A 16,717-nucleotide genomic window follows, 5' to 3' on the forward strand; every position below is an offset into this window, starting at 1 on the left:
TTTTTCTAAAATAGAAACAATTTTTGAGAATAAAGAACACTTGGAGAATACTAGAATTTTACTAGCGCTTCAAATCTTTAAGACTCAACACAACCTGCATATAGGGGTTAGACTCGTGGAGTCAATTTTAATCAAGAATAACTAAAACATAACACTGGATTTTCGTAATTTTGATGCAAATCATAGTACGTACCCGTTAACATCAGCAAATATAACATAAGTTATCATCAAGATAAAAGAGTGTGTTCTTTAAAACAAAATTGACAAAAATGAGATCCTAAATAGCAAGTGATAAAAAAAAAACTCCTAAGTTGGTGCCACAATAGTACATGTTTTCTCAATAAAACAGGCAAGGCTACTCAGCGTCTTTTTTCTTCTTGGGCACTCTATAGCCACCAACAACACAAGCATGGTCCCTCTCAAATGGTTCAAGAGTCACTTGCTCCATTGGCTTAAATTGATCCGCTTTCAACTTGTTTACCTCAGCACTGAATACTGCCTCAGCTGGAACTGTGGAATCAATACAATTGGCCTACCATGCAAAATAAAATTGATTTAGAAACCAATACAAACAATTAGTGTTACAAGGTCAAACTCAACAATGTGCACACGCCTAATACACACCTCATTTTCCCTTTGTTTATTGTTATTGAAGTAATGCATACAAAAAATTAATAAAAAAATACATTGTTTTCCATGGTTCCTATAGAAAGTAAGCTTTGAAAAACAAGAAACCAGTTTTAATACAATAGATTTCTGAACAAACCTTGATAGAAATGACAAAATGTCCTCCAGCTTTGAGATAATAAGAAGCATTGAGACCTAAAATTCTTGCCTGCAATTATCATCAGAAGAGTATAATCAACACTGACACTTGGAATACATGGAGTTTCATCACACCACTATTTGGTTAACATTAACATTTACTTGTTGAAAACAAATAAACATCAAAAGTAACAACAAAATCCAGATTGCAAATCAATAATCAAAAGGATATAATGAAAAAAGAGGAAATGCAAACCAAAACTGATTTTCAGACTGCAAGATGTTTCAAGCCACCACAATTTATTAAATATCATATTCAATACATTTCAATCAAAATCATTCTTAGAAAACAAACACTAAAAATTAAGAAATTCAAAATCTGAACATCATCAAAATATATAAGGCTCAACTGGAAAAGGGGGAATCTGAAACAAAAACCATGTGCTTAAACAAGTCATTACTGCTCCCCCCCAACACTGTTCTTACACTTTGTAAAACAATATAGATAAATAAAAAAGAACAAAAATTGATGTGCATCAGAATCTCGGGTCTACATCATCCAAGAAGTCTTGAAGGGGAATCCGAGTAACTCATCACATGCACTGATATTGTAATCAAAACATTTCACACTTTGAAATGAAAATTAATAAACAAAATTGGAAATAAAAATTTATAAACAAAACTGGATTTTCTTTTGTGGTGTCCGGGGTTCGAACCCCGGACCTAGCATATTATGCATTGTCCTTACCAACTAAGTCAAGCTCACGGGGACAACAAAACTGGATTTAAAAATAGTATTTGTTTTTAGTAAAACAATAAAGAAAAAAAACAAAATATTTATGTGCATCAGAATCTCGGGTCTACATCATCCAAGAAGTCCTGAAGGGGAATCCGAGTAACTCATCACATGCATGATGTAGTAGTAACTAAAAAAATTACATTTTGAAATAAACAATAGCAAAATTATACATTCTATCAAGACACTTTAAATTAGTAAAGGTACCATCCTTCAGAGTTTAAAACATATCGCCAGTACTCTTAACATAAAAAAGAGTGAAAAATTAAACCACACCTGATCAGGCTGAGCAACATCAGAAAATATCACATCTACCATGCCAACCAACATTCTGTACTTCGCGGGGTGTCTAGCATCTTCAATAATCGGTATAACATTAGTACGCTTCTTAGCCATATTGACCAAGTCACGCCCACTTCGATGGGAGAATTCTACTGCATAGACAACTCCGGTCTACATAAACATAACATAATATTCTAATCAGCCTCATACACAACAAAACATATGTTGAAAAAATCAACCAATTCAACAATTTTGAACTAAAACTTACTGGACCAACAATATCAGACACATGAGAGACGGTTGTTCCTGAAGCAGCTCCTAGGTAAAGGACTTTAGCACCAGGTTTCTTAATAAAACAACAAAAAAAAGATATCAATATAATGTATTTGAAGGACAATGTTAATGTTACAGGAATATGAAGCAACTTACAATCCATATGTTGTCGACTCCTCCAAGGACAGCAGCTGCCAACTTGGAACGGAAAGGGTTCCAAATTCTATACTCAGTCTTAGTACCATCCTCGTTCTGCAGAAAGTGTGTCGCAAAATTGTCATTGCATAATTAAATTAAATAATACGACTAATACTCTCTGAAATCTTGAGAAAAACAGAGATGAACTTAGGGCCAGATTTATTTCCTTTTTTGTAAATATGGCATCATCTTTATAAATATGGAATCATTTGCAGCTAGTGATACTGAATTTGGATTGCGAAACAGTTTTTTTTTTTTCTTCTTAAAAATAGTTTTAAAAGCTGATTTTCAATTGAGTATATAAAAACTACAAAACAAGATCAAATCAAACAGGCCCTTTCAACACATGGATGTTAAAATAGGAACAATAAATGTAAATGATTGATTGCAACATGTAATAAACTTAAACTGGCACCAACACACTCTTATTTCTTACTCACAAACATGTACAAGTAAAATAATCTCAATTTATAACTAATAATTTGAAAAGAAATAAATAAATTCAAAGAACAAACTTCAAAAGATGAGGAAAAAAATACCTGCACGGTAACCCTCTTCTCATTGTAAACAGCTTCTCCAGGAACAAGATTCTTAGTGACAAGAGCATCTTCTTTACCCTTGGCAATGAAAATACCCTCATGTCTATGAGGTTCAACAATGACCTTGCTACCTCCCTTCATGCCACCACCTCTTCCCCCACCACGGCCTCCTCCACGACCTCCTCTGCCTCCTCCGCCTCTACCACCACCTCTAGCCTTGAATGGGGTACCTCTATCTCCGCCTCTTCCTCCAAAACCACCTCTCCCTCCTCCTCTACCTCCTCTGTCACCACCCCTTCCTCCTCTGAACCCTCCACCACCACGACCTGTACAAATTCAATACACCAATATCAACAAAAATCAGTATATAGTTCATAAAACAAGCAAAATCATTCCTTTGAGCAAATTAGCATAAACCCATTTGATTTCAACAAATAAAAGTAAACAAAGGCATCATCAATAAACTCTGATTCGAACAAGGATGGTTGGTGTATTCTGTTACCTCGAACAGGAGGAGCCATTGCAGTTGTAGAGAGATTGCGAAGAGATTGGTGAGTAAGGCTACAAAGGGTTTATCAACGCAGCGAAATGTAAAGACTTCAACGCTGAAGAAAGGATTTTATAGTTAAGAGTTAGGGTTTAGGGTTAGGGTTTTGAATTTTGATGGATCAGAGGAAAAGCCCAATACCTAATTCACGGGCCACTATTCTGTTAAACAAAGACGTGAACTAGAGTTGTGGGGGAAAGTTTAACTTTTATACTCCCACTCTTACTCCTACCCAAGACATATGAACTACCCACCCAACATTTCCTTTATTTTAATAACTAAAAAATTATTTTCACAAATAACCAGAAATAATGGTAGGACAAGTACGTTTTTTCAAAATTTATGTATTTTTTGTTTTCAAAACTTCTTATTTAAATATTCAAACATGATGTTTTATTTTGTAAAAGATTCTGTTTTAGTTTGAATATTCAAATTGGGGTGTGATGTTTGTAGATTGTTAAAAATAATATAATCTTTCATGGAAATATTTTTGTTCTGGACAAAATTTTGGAGCATATCGATTTGTAAAAGTCGTAATTCCACTAATAAGAATTTCTTCAAAGTACCATATCTTGAATCCCATTCATGATAGAAATGGAGTATCGGTTGCACAAAATAAATCACTTGAACATAACAACTACGAGAGACACTATATATATATATGGGATTTGCCAGAACACACCCACTAGTTTTTATGTTGGAGTGTTTTAGCAAGTTACACCTTAAGGTGCATTTAACTGTTTTTTTAGTTATAATTTGCTAAAACACACCTTCTAAAAAATAAGTGGGTGTATTCTAGCAAATGTCTATAGGAGTTCCTAACATACACCCACTTATTTTTTAAGAAGGTGTGTTTTAGCAACATTAACCTTAAAGTGTATTTAACAACTTTTTAGTTATATCTTCGCTAAAACACACCTTAATAAAAACTAGTGGGTGTATCCTAGCAAACCCTTATATATAAATTGTTGGGGTTTCATTTTTGTGTTTCAAGAAAAAATGTGGCTATGAACCGAACCAACTCGACAATAATTCGGAGCTCGATTCAACAATTAACTCGTTGTACCTGGTTCATGAACCAAATGAGTTGAAATTAATTCGGAGCTCGATTCAACAATTAACTCGTTGTACTTGGTTCATGAACCAAATGAGTTGAAATTAAGCTGAAAATTAAAATCGTTAAATAAATTAGCTGAACTTGAGTTGTATATAATTCGACTATAGAATTGGTATGACTGCAACAAAAACCAGGACCAACACCCAATCAGTGAGTAACTAAACTAACATGGTATTTGAATCCAGTTTAGTTGTCTTGCATTTATGCTTTACTCTTCTAGCAAACTAAAAACAAACAGAAATCTTTACCTAACATGATAACAAAATGCAAGGAATATATAAGTATATAACAGAGATGAGGAAAAATCCGTTCATACAATTATTAAGGTTTTTCACGACAGTTACTGAAGATTAACTTGTGGAAGCAAAGATACATTGCAAAGTTTTTAACCCCATAATGCACAAACCATGTGTTTCTGGAAACAGTTCTAAGAGGATGAAGACATTCAAAAGCCTTCGAAAAGTTATCTTCCAAAGCATATAGACCATTCTTTATGGAGTTAGACTTCTAGATGTATCTTAATTTTTGAAAGTCAACTTCCAAAAGATATTTCAGATTTCAAGAAAAAGATATATGTTCCCAAAAGTAAACTTTTGGATAGAGTAATTATGATGAAAAAAAATTGAGCATAGATGGTGCATGTGAGAGTGTCCACAAGGACTAATCCAAAACTATAGGATTGCGGGAACAATATTCATTTCACATGCCCAGTCACATAAACTTTTAACACAACAACAACCAAACCTTATCCCACTAAGTGGAGTCAGCTGACATAAACTTTTAAGATCTTTAAAAATCATTGAATGGTGTGGGCACACCACAAGTTCCCAAAAATTACAAGGCAAAGATCTTGAGAGAGAGAAAAAACCTCATAAAAAGGTTACTTTTAGTTAAAACAAAGGTAATAAACTATTACACAACTTACCCACAACAAGATACATAACAGATCAGAGAAAAGTCTTGGATGCTAAAACATATGGGGGAGTAACATCTCCCAAGAGAATAAGTTACAACAAACAGACTTAATAGACATCTACAAAGTGTTCAATAGCAAACTACATGATCGGTTCTTCCTCATTTTCAGCATCGACCATTTCTTCATCATCATTCTCAATATCAGCTTCATCAATATCAGCTTCGAGAAGCCACTGCTCAAATTCATCCACCTCGTCATAATCATGTGTATATAAGCCATCTGACATATCACAAGGGTCGGGCCCAAGTTCCTCACCATTGCATGCCACATACAAGAAAGGTCTACTTCTAGCTAAAGCATCTACCATGTCTCTATTAACACTTCCAGTCACTCCCAACCATTTAAGCCTTGGAAAATACGGTTTCTTTAGCCAGCGAAAAGCAAGTGGCGTAATGCCACCACAGTTATACATATCCAACAAGCGCAGACCGCTTTCATACCATCCAGCATCATCAGTCATCATTGAAGCTAAAGCCATGATCGAGGTATCGCCAATTAGAGGGCATTGTCGCATTCGGAGATCCAAAAAAGGAATTCGGCTTTTTGCCAACTCTAGAACACCATTATCTGAGAGGTTAGGAAGATTGGATAGATCCAAGTCTCTTAATTCCAACTTGCCACACCCATCAAATAGAACTGTTATGCATTTATCAGTGAGCCTCTTGCACCCTCGAAGAGACAATGCATACAGTGAATTAATAACGGTAGACCGTAGGTATGAAAGTCCAGCATCAGTTATATCAGAGCCATCAATAAGTAAAATCTTTAGTCTCAAAAGTATGCCAATGGCTCGGAGAGCTTCATCCCCAAGGCTTCTACAATCTCTCAAGTCAAGAACTTTAAGTTCCTTGTTTGATGTCAAACTAAAAACTGAATGATTGGTTAAGAGCTTGCACCATCTTAAGCTCACATGTGTTAAAGTAAGGGATGTTGCAGAGATATCATGAAAAACTAGATCAGTTAATTGAGTCCCATGAGTGACCTTAAGTTTGTATAGACGAGAGCAAGAATGCAGGATAGTTTTGATTCCTGTGTCTGTGACACGACAAAAGCCGCCAAGACATATGCTCTCCATGTTTGCACACTTATCAGCCATTAAAAGTAATCCTAGATCATTCACTCTTCGAAAGTAACAAATTATGAACTCTTGGCTTCGGATCAATGAAAGATGTTTCAATCTCCCATGTTGATTAATTTGCTGAAGACCAGCGTTGGTTAGATCAAATGTAATTCTTGGTTCAACAAATGGTGCATCACGAAGATCCAAATGGGTCAAAAAGACGAGACCTTTGGATATTGTGTTAACCATTGCATCTGTTATATAGTTCACAGAAAGACACAATTTCTGAATTCCAGGAAGTATGGATGGTTGAATAGGATTAAGGGGCTGATGAGATCCCAAATTTGAACTGAACAGTTCGATCACTGTAACTGAAGAAATATATCCAATCTCAAGAGAAGTAAGTTTCTCAGACGCAGAAGCCCAAACTCGAGCCAAGTTATGACGTAGAAAGAGAGAGACATCAAACATCAAAATCAAAACCTACAAAATCACCCATAATGCACATTAGATCTAGTTGCATTAATAACTACTGAACATATCGTCATTATATTTTACATAAGAAAAAATATACATGGAAAAATAAAAATTCCAAGAAAGACTATGATGAAACTTTGAAGATCAAGCAAACTTCTATAATTATTAAGGCGTTACAATAAAAGCAATCATACATCAAGATATATCGGTAGTTAAAACAAACGATACAAAGTTGCCCAAGTCTTGGCATTTCCCTTGATTCTACGTGAAAGTTGATGATCAAGCAAACTTTTGAAGCTCAATAAATATATGTCCAAACAAGAAACGAAATAATGAATTAGACAAAACGGAACCAATTACTTGGACAGCGGCTTTTGCCATAGCAAGTAAAACGTAGTAAAAACCCAACATCTCGAGGGTTGATAAAAGTAAAGTTAAGCTTAAGATCAATGAAGTTTAATAAATGCAGCCAAAATATTCATATTAAAGAAGAACGCCAAACAGCAGCAGACAGATAGATAGATCGGTAGTGACATGTGATAGTTATTCATTATCTACGAAAACTTTCTTTAATTTTAATACATGTAACAAACTTGTTATTTTTGTCAATTGTTACTATGTCTTACTTCTAACTGGGAGCAACCAGTGAGTAATTCCTCCAGATCAGATATGTGAATTGACCTCCCTCTTTTTTCTGCAACCGAACCCAAGTAAAGAGATCTATGGAAATAAACAACACGAATCGATAAGATCAACAACACTATGCTATGTAATTGTGAAATAACACAAATCCCCAAACCACATAATTTCGTAATCAAACATTTAAACAGCGACCAATCCAATCCATTCATCAGAAATGATCACAAAGACAGGATAAAGAACAACAAACGAACCTTAGGTCCTTGCATTGAGTACCGATCTCAGAAAGAAGTTTCCCACTGAAATCAGAACAATTATACAGAGAAAGCTCATGAAGTGAGGGTTTGACCAATAGAGATATTGAAGAATCATCAAGACGATCACAATCAACTTTGAGACTCTTAAGATACGGATTACGTGGCAGCAACGGCGTGAGTAAGTTTCCAGATGGCGCAACGTCCTGAAAAAACAAAATATTGTTATAAGATTGGGGAATTTCAAAAAGCTAAACAGTTATGAACGAAATAAAATTCATAAGTGAAATTAGGAGATTAGATCTATATACTTACGATGAGATGGAAATTAGGGAGGAAGGAAAGGATGTGTTTGGCGCAAGAGCGGAAGGTGGAGGCGGTGGTGGCTAATGAACAGATGGAAGCGACGTCGAGTTTGGTCATGATGGTGGCAAGCAGAGCGTGAGGGAGTTGATCCAACCTAACCTCCTCCGGACTCGCCATTTTCTCGATTAGATAGATCGGTTTCGTCTCTGAAATGAATATCTTGTTTTATGTTGAAATGAGACTTGAAAGTTGAAACTTGAAACACGTCAATTATTCTCGGATTCACGACATTTTTCTTACGACGGGGAATGAATATTTTGGACCAAATGTTTTTTTTTTTTTTTGTTGAGCAGTGATGTTTTTAACAATAATTTTGGTACACTTTTGAGACAACTTTGTTGTTCTCTCTTCTCATTGGTTAAAAACAATAGAGAGGGAAAAAGGTAAAGAGATAATTAAAAATATAATATGAGTATGAGAGAATGGCTGTACAAATATTATTTCTCTTTTTTTTTTAGGAAATGTTGGACCAAATGTATGGAATTGCTATTTGCACGCGTTCCATATTCATACACCTCCTATGTCAAAATATACATTTATTTGAACATCAGATAATATGACAACTTTTGACTTTTGAGAGAATCAAAGTTTTACAAAGAAAACGAGATATTGACACAAAAATCAAAGATGTATGTTATTTGAACAATAATTTGGTTGACAACTTATATGACAACCATAGATTTACAAAGAAAAAGTAGGTATTGACATGAAAACCAAAACAATAAAGAGATAAAGTAAAAACAAAATGTGAGTATGAGAGATAAAGTTGTCACAAAAATTGTCTCAAAATTATTGTGCAAATATCATTTCTCAAAACCAAATCAATAGAGAGAAAGTAGAAATATAAAGTGAATATAAAAGAGAAAGTTTTTTTTTAGGGAGTATAAAAGATAAAGTTATCACAAAAGTTGTCAAAAAATGTTTCTCAAATATAATTTTTTTTACACGATTTATCTTACCCATATATAGTAAAGAAAACTGCACTCTTTAAAATACATTCATCTTCCTTTTTACGTTAAAATCTTTGTTTCTCTCTTCTTGTCTAACCGCAAAATTCTAACACACAAATGAAGAAAAAATGGGTATTGTGAATGCATTTTAATAATTGTAATCATTTCTTTTATTTTGATTACAATATTATATTTTTAAAAATTTTGATCGACAATATCATTAACATATAGCTTTGATAAGATTAATAATAAAATAATCAAATTCTATTATGATTGACATATCGAGTTTATCTGGTGGTGTTTACTTTATGACCTTGAAATACGCTTCTCTCAATGTTAGGTTCGATTCTATCCGTTGTTGATTTTGATGGGTTATATGATTTTAATTTTTAAATTATTTCATCTCTTTTTTAACAAGAATTAATTTTATCAACCAAGTTGTTTGGGCTTCAGTGACAATGAGCTCCTTTCAAGGACGTATCCGAGGAATATCGGGTTCGATTCCCATGGGGAACAACGCTTGACCAGTGCGCATGAGCCGGATTAGTCATCCACCTTTGGTGGGTCGGAAACCGGTGCGAAAGCAAAAAAAGAATTAATTTTATCTGCATCTTTCTATGCCCACCAAACAAACAAACATAACCCCTTTTCTTTCCTATCTCTCTTCACTATCATTCTTTTTCCTCTATCTCAAACAAAGCATTCAATTACCAAACAGAAAATGTCCAAATAGCGATAAATATAAACAAAAAATGGAAAGATGAATGAAATAAGAGGAATGCTAATTGCAAACGCTTAATCACACTCTTTTTAGCACACGTCATAATGTGATGCCACATTACAATTTCTTTAAAGCCTGTAGCTTGTTAACCGGTTCAGCAAGTTGACATATTTTTATTTATGTTTTATTTAATGATTATTATTGGTTGCACCGTTCAGAACCAAAATACCAGATACTTCACCACGACCATTTGGTTTCTGTGCATTCCACCGTCTATGGCAAGACCATCCATTAACAGTGCTTGAGCAGTTGTGATTATGGGTTGTCCGATACGGTGTCTCGCTACATATATGGAGTCAACGAGGGTGGTGAAGGATTTATTAAAATCTGGTTTGGGGGCACGACACACATAAGAGGACACCAACGAGGGTTGGATTGTGCCATTTTAGTAATTTCTATCACAACAATTTTTGTATGTGTAAACACAAAAGCTTCAAAGTTCAAAACCACTATATGATTAAGTCTCGCCGTAAAAACACATCCTTCAATAAAAAATAACAGTGGAAGTATAGAGTTAATTTTGAGTGGTATAGAGTTAATTTTGAGTGGTTAATGAATGATGATGATATATGGTTTTAAGTTTTAACCAAAAAAATGATGAATGAAGGTTGTGGTTGGATGTTGGTGTAAGAAATAGTGTAGCACAGGCAAGTTATTATTGATTTCCTGTGATGGTGCTTCGTAAATATTTTCACGGTGAAGCACAAAATTAAAAAATATAGTTAAATAAATAATAAGTAAAGTTAAACATCAATAACCAGCCGCTAGCCCAAAAAGAGAAATTAAAAATAGGTGACGCGGTCCAATCATAGAGAGTGTGACAAAAGGAGAGTGTCAGAGCGTTTGACACTGCACTTCTCATGAAGAATAAATACTCAAATGCATACAACACAGCTAGACAACTCGGATGGCAGGGGAAGAAGAGAACGACATCATAGTGACATATACGGTGAAAATCACAGTCACGCTCACCGCCCCGGACACAGATGACGAAGGTTCAGCTAATAGCGATGACGCGGCAGCAGAAACGAAAGACGACGGAGCAAAGGAGTCAGTGGAGAAAGACAAAGAAGAAACGATTAAACGTTGTCGCGGTTCTTCTACCACCAAAAGCAGCCGCTATGAAAACCAGAAACGCCGTGACTGGAACACCTTTGTCCAGTACCTCAAGAATCACCGTCCTCCTCTCTCCCTCTCCTTATGTACCGGTGCACATGTTCTTGAATTTCTCCGGTAAAAATTAGCAATATAAATTTCCAATAAATTAGGTTTAATTATATTTTTAGTCCTTCACATTATTTTTAGATTTTTTTTATTTTGAGGGAAATTATTTTTAGATTTTATTTTGGTCTATTTTGTTTCATTTTGGTCTCTAATTAACAAACATTACACAATTGGTACTTTAGTTTTTTTCGTTTGGTCAAGTTATTAACGTTGGATATTTTAGTGTCTTAAATTACAAACATTAAAACGTTTTGGTCCTGATGGGAAGCACCAATAAGTCTAAAGTTTGTAATTAAAGTTCAAAATATATAATATTTGTAAGTTAAATGACCAAAATGTAACGAAAAACACTTAAAAGACCATATTGGCTTATTTTTGTGATTAAAGGAACCAAAATGAAACGGAAACAAAGGCATCAAAACGAAACTTAAAATTAACTTAAGGGACTAACATATAATTTAGCCAACTAATTATTAGGATATGAACTGTGTGTAAATTGGTATCCTCCATCTTCTCTGGATAGTATTCCCTCTTGGGTTAGGAAGAGATTATAGTACAAGGATTGTAATCACACGTTTCAAAAGAAATACCACTGTGTTACGGTTGTGAGCTTTGAGTAATTTTTTTGAGTGTAATTGGCATGTGGTAGTCATAATGTCTCTGTCCTTGGTGCTTGTCATACGCTGTTTCTCCCAACCTTTTCAAGAAATGCTACTCCTCACTTCTCATTCAATATCCTGTCATCTTATCTTTTAAATTTATCTCGCACAATTTATTGCTGTATGGTGTCCCTACTTGTTTTCCTATTAGTATTTTTGCATGTTATTACGCATACTCACCACATGTTGGAGTTGTTAGGCTGAACTGAACTTATTGTTTTTAATGTTTTCTTGTTGATATTTTTGTCTGGTTGTACTATCAAACTCTCATGGGTAAATTGTATTTGCTTCATATTAATGATTTTTTTTGCTGCTTTTACTTGATAGTCTATTGTTTCTGTTGCTGGTAATTTCTGCATTTTTATTGGAGTTGTTGATTGAACGCAGGGAATTATTAAAATATCCACCAATTATTTACTGGGTAAGGATCGGCTTAATTGGCCTTGCGTGTTGAATTTGAAAGATTGGCCTTCTTTTGATTTATGTCAGGAACTTTGATCTTGTCTTATTTAGGCTCTCAACCTTGCTATGAAGTTGCCGGATTATTGTGTAAAGCCAGACACGGGTCAAAAACATGTATTTTCTTATGGATTAGCTTAGGAGTTGTGACATGGTTGATTATGTGACTAAGCTCCATTTTGATGTGTGTGATGCAGTAAGCTTCAATTCCTGTCTTTTCTGGCTTGCTTTTCCAGAACTCCTGAATAATTTTCCAGAGCTTGTGACGTGGTGATTATGAGCTGATTGCTATACAGTTTCAAGTACATGTCATAGTTTTTGTTCATTGCGCTCATAGAAAATTTCCTCATTTCATTCTGTTTGTTTGGTTTGATTCGTTATTTACTGGGTGTTTTGGTAGTTAACGATTCGGAAAAAAAAATCCAGATCAGATATGTGAATTGCCCTCCCTCTTTCTTCTGCAACCGCGAATGTGCTCTCATGCACTCTTGTTTTTTCATAATTAATTTGTTGCTTGTAATAAAAAAAACACAAACATAGAGACATAAATAAAAAGGTACTCAAAGTATAGCACTTGGTTGTAAACTATTAGGATTTAAGTTTTAACTTCCAAAACAAAGATTACTTAGCCTTTCACAATTAATGAAAGATATATATTGAAACAACAACAACCAAGTCTTATCCCACTAAGTGGGGTCGGTTACATGAATCAAATGACGCCGTAGTGTTCTATCATACACCAAATTTGGATCCAACTCATTGACCTATAAATCCTTTCTAATGGTTTCTCTAATAGTTTTCCTAGGTCTTCCTCTACCTCCTTTAACTTGACTCTCCTCCATTTGCTCTACTCTTCTTACCACGGCATCTCCGGGTCTTCTCTCTACATGCCCAAACCATCTAAGCCTATTTTCTACCAACTTTTCTACTATAGGTGTTACCCCCACTCTCTCTCTAATGGTGTCATTCCTAATCCTATCATGTCTAGTCTTACCACTCGTCCAATGCAACATCCTCATCTCTGCTACACTCACTTGATTCTCATGTTGACTCTTAACCGCCCAACACTCCGTACCATACAACAACGTCGGTCGGACTGCTGTCCGATAGAACTTTCCTTTCAACTTAAGTGGTACTTTCTTATCGCAAAAACACTTGAGGCTCTTCTCCATTTCAACCACCCAGCTTGAATATGATGGCTTAGATCTGCTTCTATTTCTCCGTCATTTTGTATGAAAGACCCAAGATATTTAAACTGTGTAACTTGGGGTATGATATGATCTCCAACTTTCACCTTCAAGGTAGACCTACTTCTCCTTCCGCTGAAGTTACATTCCATATACTCCGTCTTGCTTCTACTCAAGCGGAATCCATACTCTTCTAAGGCTTGCCTCCAGGTCTCTAGCCTCCCGTTCACTTCCTCCCTCGACTCACCCACCAAGACTACATCATCTGCAAAAAGCATACATCTCGGTGCTAACTCTTGGATGTGTTCCGTCAATACATCCAAAACTAAAGAAAAAAGATAAGGACTTAGGGTTGACCCTTGGTGCAATCCTATTGTTATGGGAAAATCTTCGGTAGTCCCATCTTGCGTCCTCACACTAATCGAAGCTCCCTCATACATATCCTTGATAGCCCTAATATAGGCAATTCTAACCCATTTCTTCTCCAGGGCTTTCCACAAAATCTCTCACGATACTCTATCATACGCTTTTTCCAAATCAATGAAAACTAAGTGCAAGTCTTTTTTATCCGTCTGATATCACTCCATCACGCGTCGATGTAAGTAGATTGCTTCCATAGTCGACCTCCCAGGCATAAAACCAAATTGGTTATCCGTAACTCGAGTCTCCTTTCTTAGTCTTCTTTCGATCACCCTTTCCCATAACTTCATGGTATGACTCATTAGCTTAATTCCCCTATAATTCGCGTGATTTTGTATATCCCCCTTGTTCTTATAGATTGGAATTAAAGTGCTTCTTCTCCACTCGTCCGACATTTTCTTCGTCCTCATAATCTCGTTAAAAAGGTTTGTGAGCCACACAATCCCTCTATCGCCAAGACTCTTCCACATTTCGATAGGTATGTTGTCTGGCCCAGCTGCCTTGCCACTACTCATCCTTTTCAACGCTTCTCTAACCTCGTGCTCTTGAATCCGACGATAATAATTATAGTTTCGGTCCTCCTTTCCGATGTCTAACCTGTTAGAGTCTGGTAAGATCTCATGAACTAGCTTCTTCACCCGCACCCGTTCACAAAGATGCGGGAACCCTTGCTTATTTTTCACTACATCCAGGCGGCGATGCAGCGGCCCTTGCTCATTTGACACTGTACTCGAGCCATACAACGCGTTGCTTCCGGGCAACGACCTAACATTCACACTATTTCGTATTTGGTATGTAACGCCCCGGATTTTGATCCAAGACATTACGCCTAAATTATTTTCTTTTTTTGAAAAAAAAACACTACTATTTATTTATTTCATCAATAATATATATTATAGCAAAACCTATACAAAATTCTTAACATAATTTAAATAAAATTCTTAAACTAATATCCTTCAAAATCATTTCAAAAATTACAAATAAAAAAAACCCATATGTGTCACACTTCAAGCAAAACATCAAGCATAGATCAAGTCTCATTTAATACCTAAAATGTTGGTTGTAAGGGTTAGTCTTCAACACCCATGAAATAAAATCAACAAGGAATATACAACCATAAAACAACCATAAAAACAAGGAATTGTGCTAAAACATTTCTTTCTAATTCAAAATATTCATCACTTTAAAATATACCATAAAAACAAACACAAGACTCTGATGCAGATGCATGAAATGCAAATAGATCATGATTCGGATATCGTCCCAATTGGCATAATAGTTTAAATCGCCCCAATTGGCATATAATAAAGAATCGCCCCATTTGGCATAATAATGATCGCCCCATTTGGCACTTAAAAATCCATTGAATCGCCCCATTCGGCATATAATAATAATCGCCCCATTCGGCATATAATAATAATCGCCCCATTTGACACTTAAAAATCCATTGAATCGCCCCATTTGGCATATAATAATAATCGCCCCATTTGGCACTTATAAATCCATTGAAATAATAATAATCGCCCCATTTGGCACTTAGAAATCCATTAAATAATGATAATCGCCCAATTTGGCACTTAGAGATCCATCAAATGCAATGACATGCATGCTATGCACTTTTCTATAAATTACAAACTTTTCGGACTCTTTGAACCACATAATTATGAATTTCACATCATCACTATACTTCAAAATCAGTAAACTTTAACACAACCACAAATACAACGAAATCATTTAACTCAACAACATTTCTCACTGCACAAATAAGAAAACATCAAGATTTACACATTCAACAAATCACATACTTTAACAAAATTGCAACTCACCAATTCATATAATTATCAACTACAAGAAAATTAATAAAACATAATAAATCTTTTCACTCATCCATTAAATCAAGAAGCATATCAAATTCAACATCATAATCTATCATTTTCATTCAAATCATGGTTAGAGCCCTTACCTTAGGTCTTTTTAACGGAAAACTCTACAACCTCACGGAGTACTTGCTAGTGAAAGAGTTCAAAGCTTCACGCCACACAAAAGAAAACAGAAGGAAAGCGAGTAGACTTGGAAAAATATTTGATGAACGATGGTGTGATAGGATATACATGATTGAAATTAATTGCCAGGGGGTTTTCTGATCAGATATGTAAAGAAATTGAGAGAGTGGTACGTGACATGTTTTCCGTGCAATTATATATCAAGAGAGGGTTGGGATTTGGTTTCTAATTGCTTGTATAATTAGAGAAAAGCGGCAATAGAACCATGAGGACTATGGGACGTGAGGTATTTGGCAGAACTTAATATAGAAGCAAACAACACTTAGCCATACGGTGCATATTGGCAGAGAACACGGTTACGACTTAGGAGAGATAGGCAAATAATTAAGGTGATTTGCAATATGAATTACAATAGACTAAATAACCAATTAAGATAATAATCCACTCGACAAAACGTGGGTTATGGGAGAAAACCGTAAGTCCCACCAACAGTTCCTAAATATTAGGAGTTATCAACTATAACATAACAAATTATAGACTCATGCACGTTTTTAATTTTCGTAAACTATAATTATATTATATTAATTTAATATTAAAGAAATTCTTTACATGTAATATAGGCTGTCAAATAATTCATAAATCAAGAAAATTACTAACAAAGACTTATATAACAAGTATCGGGATGTTACATTATTACCCCCTTAAAAATAATTTCGTCCCCGAAACTAAAAGATCTCTAAAATAA

General features: G+C 35.0%; 3 protein-coding genes and 2 non-coding genes across 5 annotated transcripts; 1 reads left to right on the top strand and 4 right to left on the bottom strand.

Moving 5' to 3' along the window:
- Positions 1–138: 138 nt before the first annotated feature.
- On the bottom strand, positions 139–3,509 carry LOC11440720 (rRNA 2'-O-methyltransferase fibrillarin 1). Its single transcript, XM_003592644.4, has 7 exons — positions 3,356–3,509; positions 2,854–3,179; positions 2,273–2,368; positions 2,112–2,189; positions 1,838–2,014; positions 767–835; positions 139–532 (listed from the first exon to the last, which is right to left on the bottom strand). Exons 1-7 carry the CDS (start codon positions 3,372–3,374, stop codon positions 356–358), a joined length of 942 nt encoding a protein of 313 aa, XP_003592692.1. The 5' UTR covers positions 3,375–3,509; the 3' UTR covers positions 139–355.
- On the bottom strand, positions 1,298–1,368 carry LOC112418799 (small nucleolar RNA snoR60). The gene has a single exon (XR_003008879.1). It is a non-coding gene; the product is annotated as a small nucleolar RNA snoR60 (small nucleolar RNA).
- LOC112418798 (small nucleolar RNA snoR60) lies at positions 1,608–1,678 on the bottom strand. Its single transcript, XR_003008878.1, has one exon. It is a non-coding gene; the product is annotated as a small nucleolar RNA snoR60 (small nucleolar RNA).
- Positions 3,510–5,262: 1,753 nt separating the features above from the next.
- Positions 5,263–8,533, bottom strand: LOC11445823 (F-box/LRR-repeat protein 10). Its single transcript, XM_003592645.4, has 4 exons — positions 8,239–8,533; positions 7,924–8,129; positions 7,657–7,750; positions 5,263–7,036 (listed from the first exon to the last, which is right to left on the bottom strand). Exons 1-4 carry the CDS (start codon positions 8,404–8,406, stop codon positions 5,573–5,575), a joined length of 1,932 nt encoding a protein of 643 aa, XP_003592693.1. The 5' UTR covers positions 8,407–8,533; the 3' UTR covers positions 5,263–5,572.
- A 2,379-nt stretch (positions 8,534–10,912) lies between these two features.
- LOC120577913 (protein LIGHT-DEPENDENT SHORT HYPOCOTYLS 6) lies at positions 10,913–12,657 on the top strand. The gene is made up of 2 exons (XM_039829858.1): positions 10,913–11,253; positions 12,291–12,657. Exons 1-2 carry the CDS (start codon positions 10,928–10,930, stop codon positions 12,355–12,357), a joined length of 393 nt encoding a protein of 130 aa, XP_039685792.1. The 5' UTR covers positions 10,913–10,927; the 3' UTR covers positions 12,358–12,657.
- The last annotated feature ends 4,060 nt before the right edge of the window (positions 12,658–16,717 follow it).

The sequence above is a fragment of the Medicago truncatula genome, chromosome 1 (genome assembly GCF_003473485.1).
Source record: "Medicago truncatula cultivar Jemalong A17 chromosome 1, MtrunA17r5.0-ANR, whole genome shotgun sequence".
Lineage (NCBI taxonomy): Eukaryota > Viridiplantae > Streptophyta > Magnoliopsida > Fabales > Fabaceae > Medicago > Medicago truncatula.

Coding starts and splice junctions, on each gene's coding strand:
- LOC11440720 (XM_003592644.4), bottom strand. Junction 2,369..2,853: donor AGAAGAGGGTTACCGTGCAG/GTATTTTTTTCC, acceptor CACTTTCTGCAG/AACGAGGATGGTACTAAGAC. Junction 2,190..2,272: donor GAGTCGACAACATATGGATT/GTAAGTTGCTTC, acceptor TGTTTTATTAAG/AAACCTGGTGCTAAAGTCCT.
- LOC11445823 (XM_003592645.4), bottom strand. CDS start 8,406: ATGGCGAGTCCGGAGGAGGTTAGGTTGGATCAACTCCCTCACGCTCTG. Junction 8,130..8,238: donor TCCCTAATTTCCATCTCATC/GTAAGTATATAG, acceptor TTGTTTTTTCAG/GACGTTGCGCCATCTGGAAA. Junction 7,037..7,656: donor CTGGTTGCTCCCAGTTAGAA/GTAAGACATAGT, acceptor GTGATTTTGTAG/GTTTTGATTTTGATGTTTGA.
- LOC120577913 (XM_039829858.1), top strand. CDS start 10,928: ATGGCAGGGGAAGAAGAGAACGACATCATAGTGACATATACGGTGAAA. Junction 11,254..12,290: donor CATGTTCTTGAATTTCTCCG/GTAAAAATTAGC, acceptor GATTGAACGCAG/GGAATTATTAAAATATCCAC.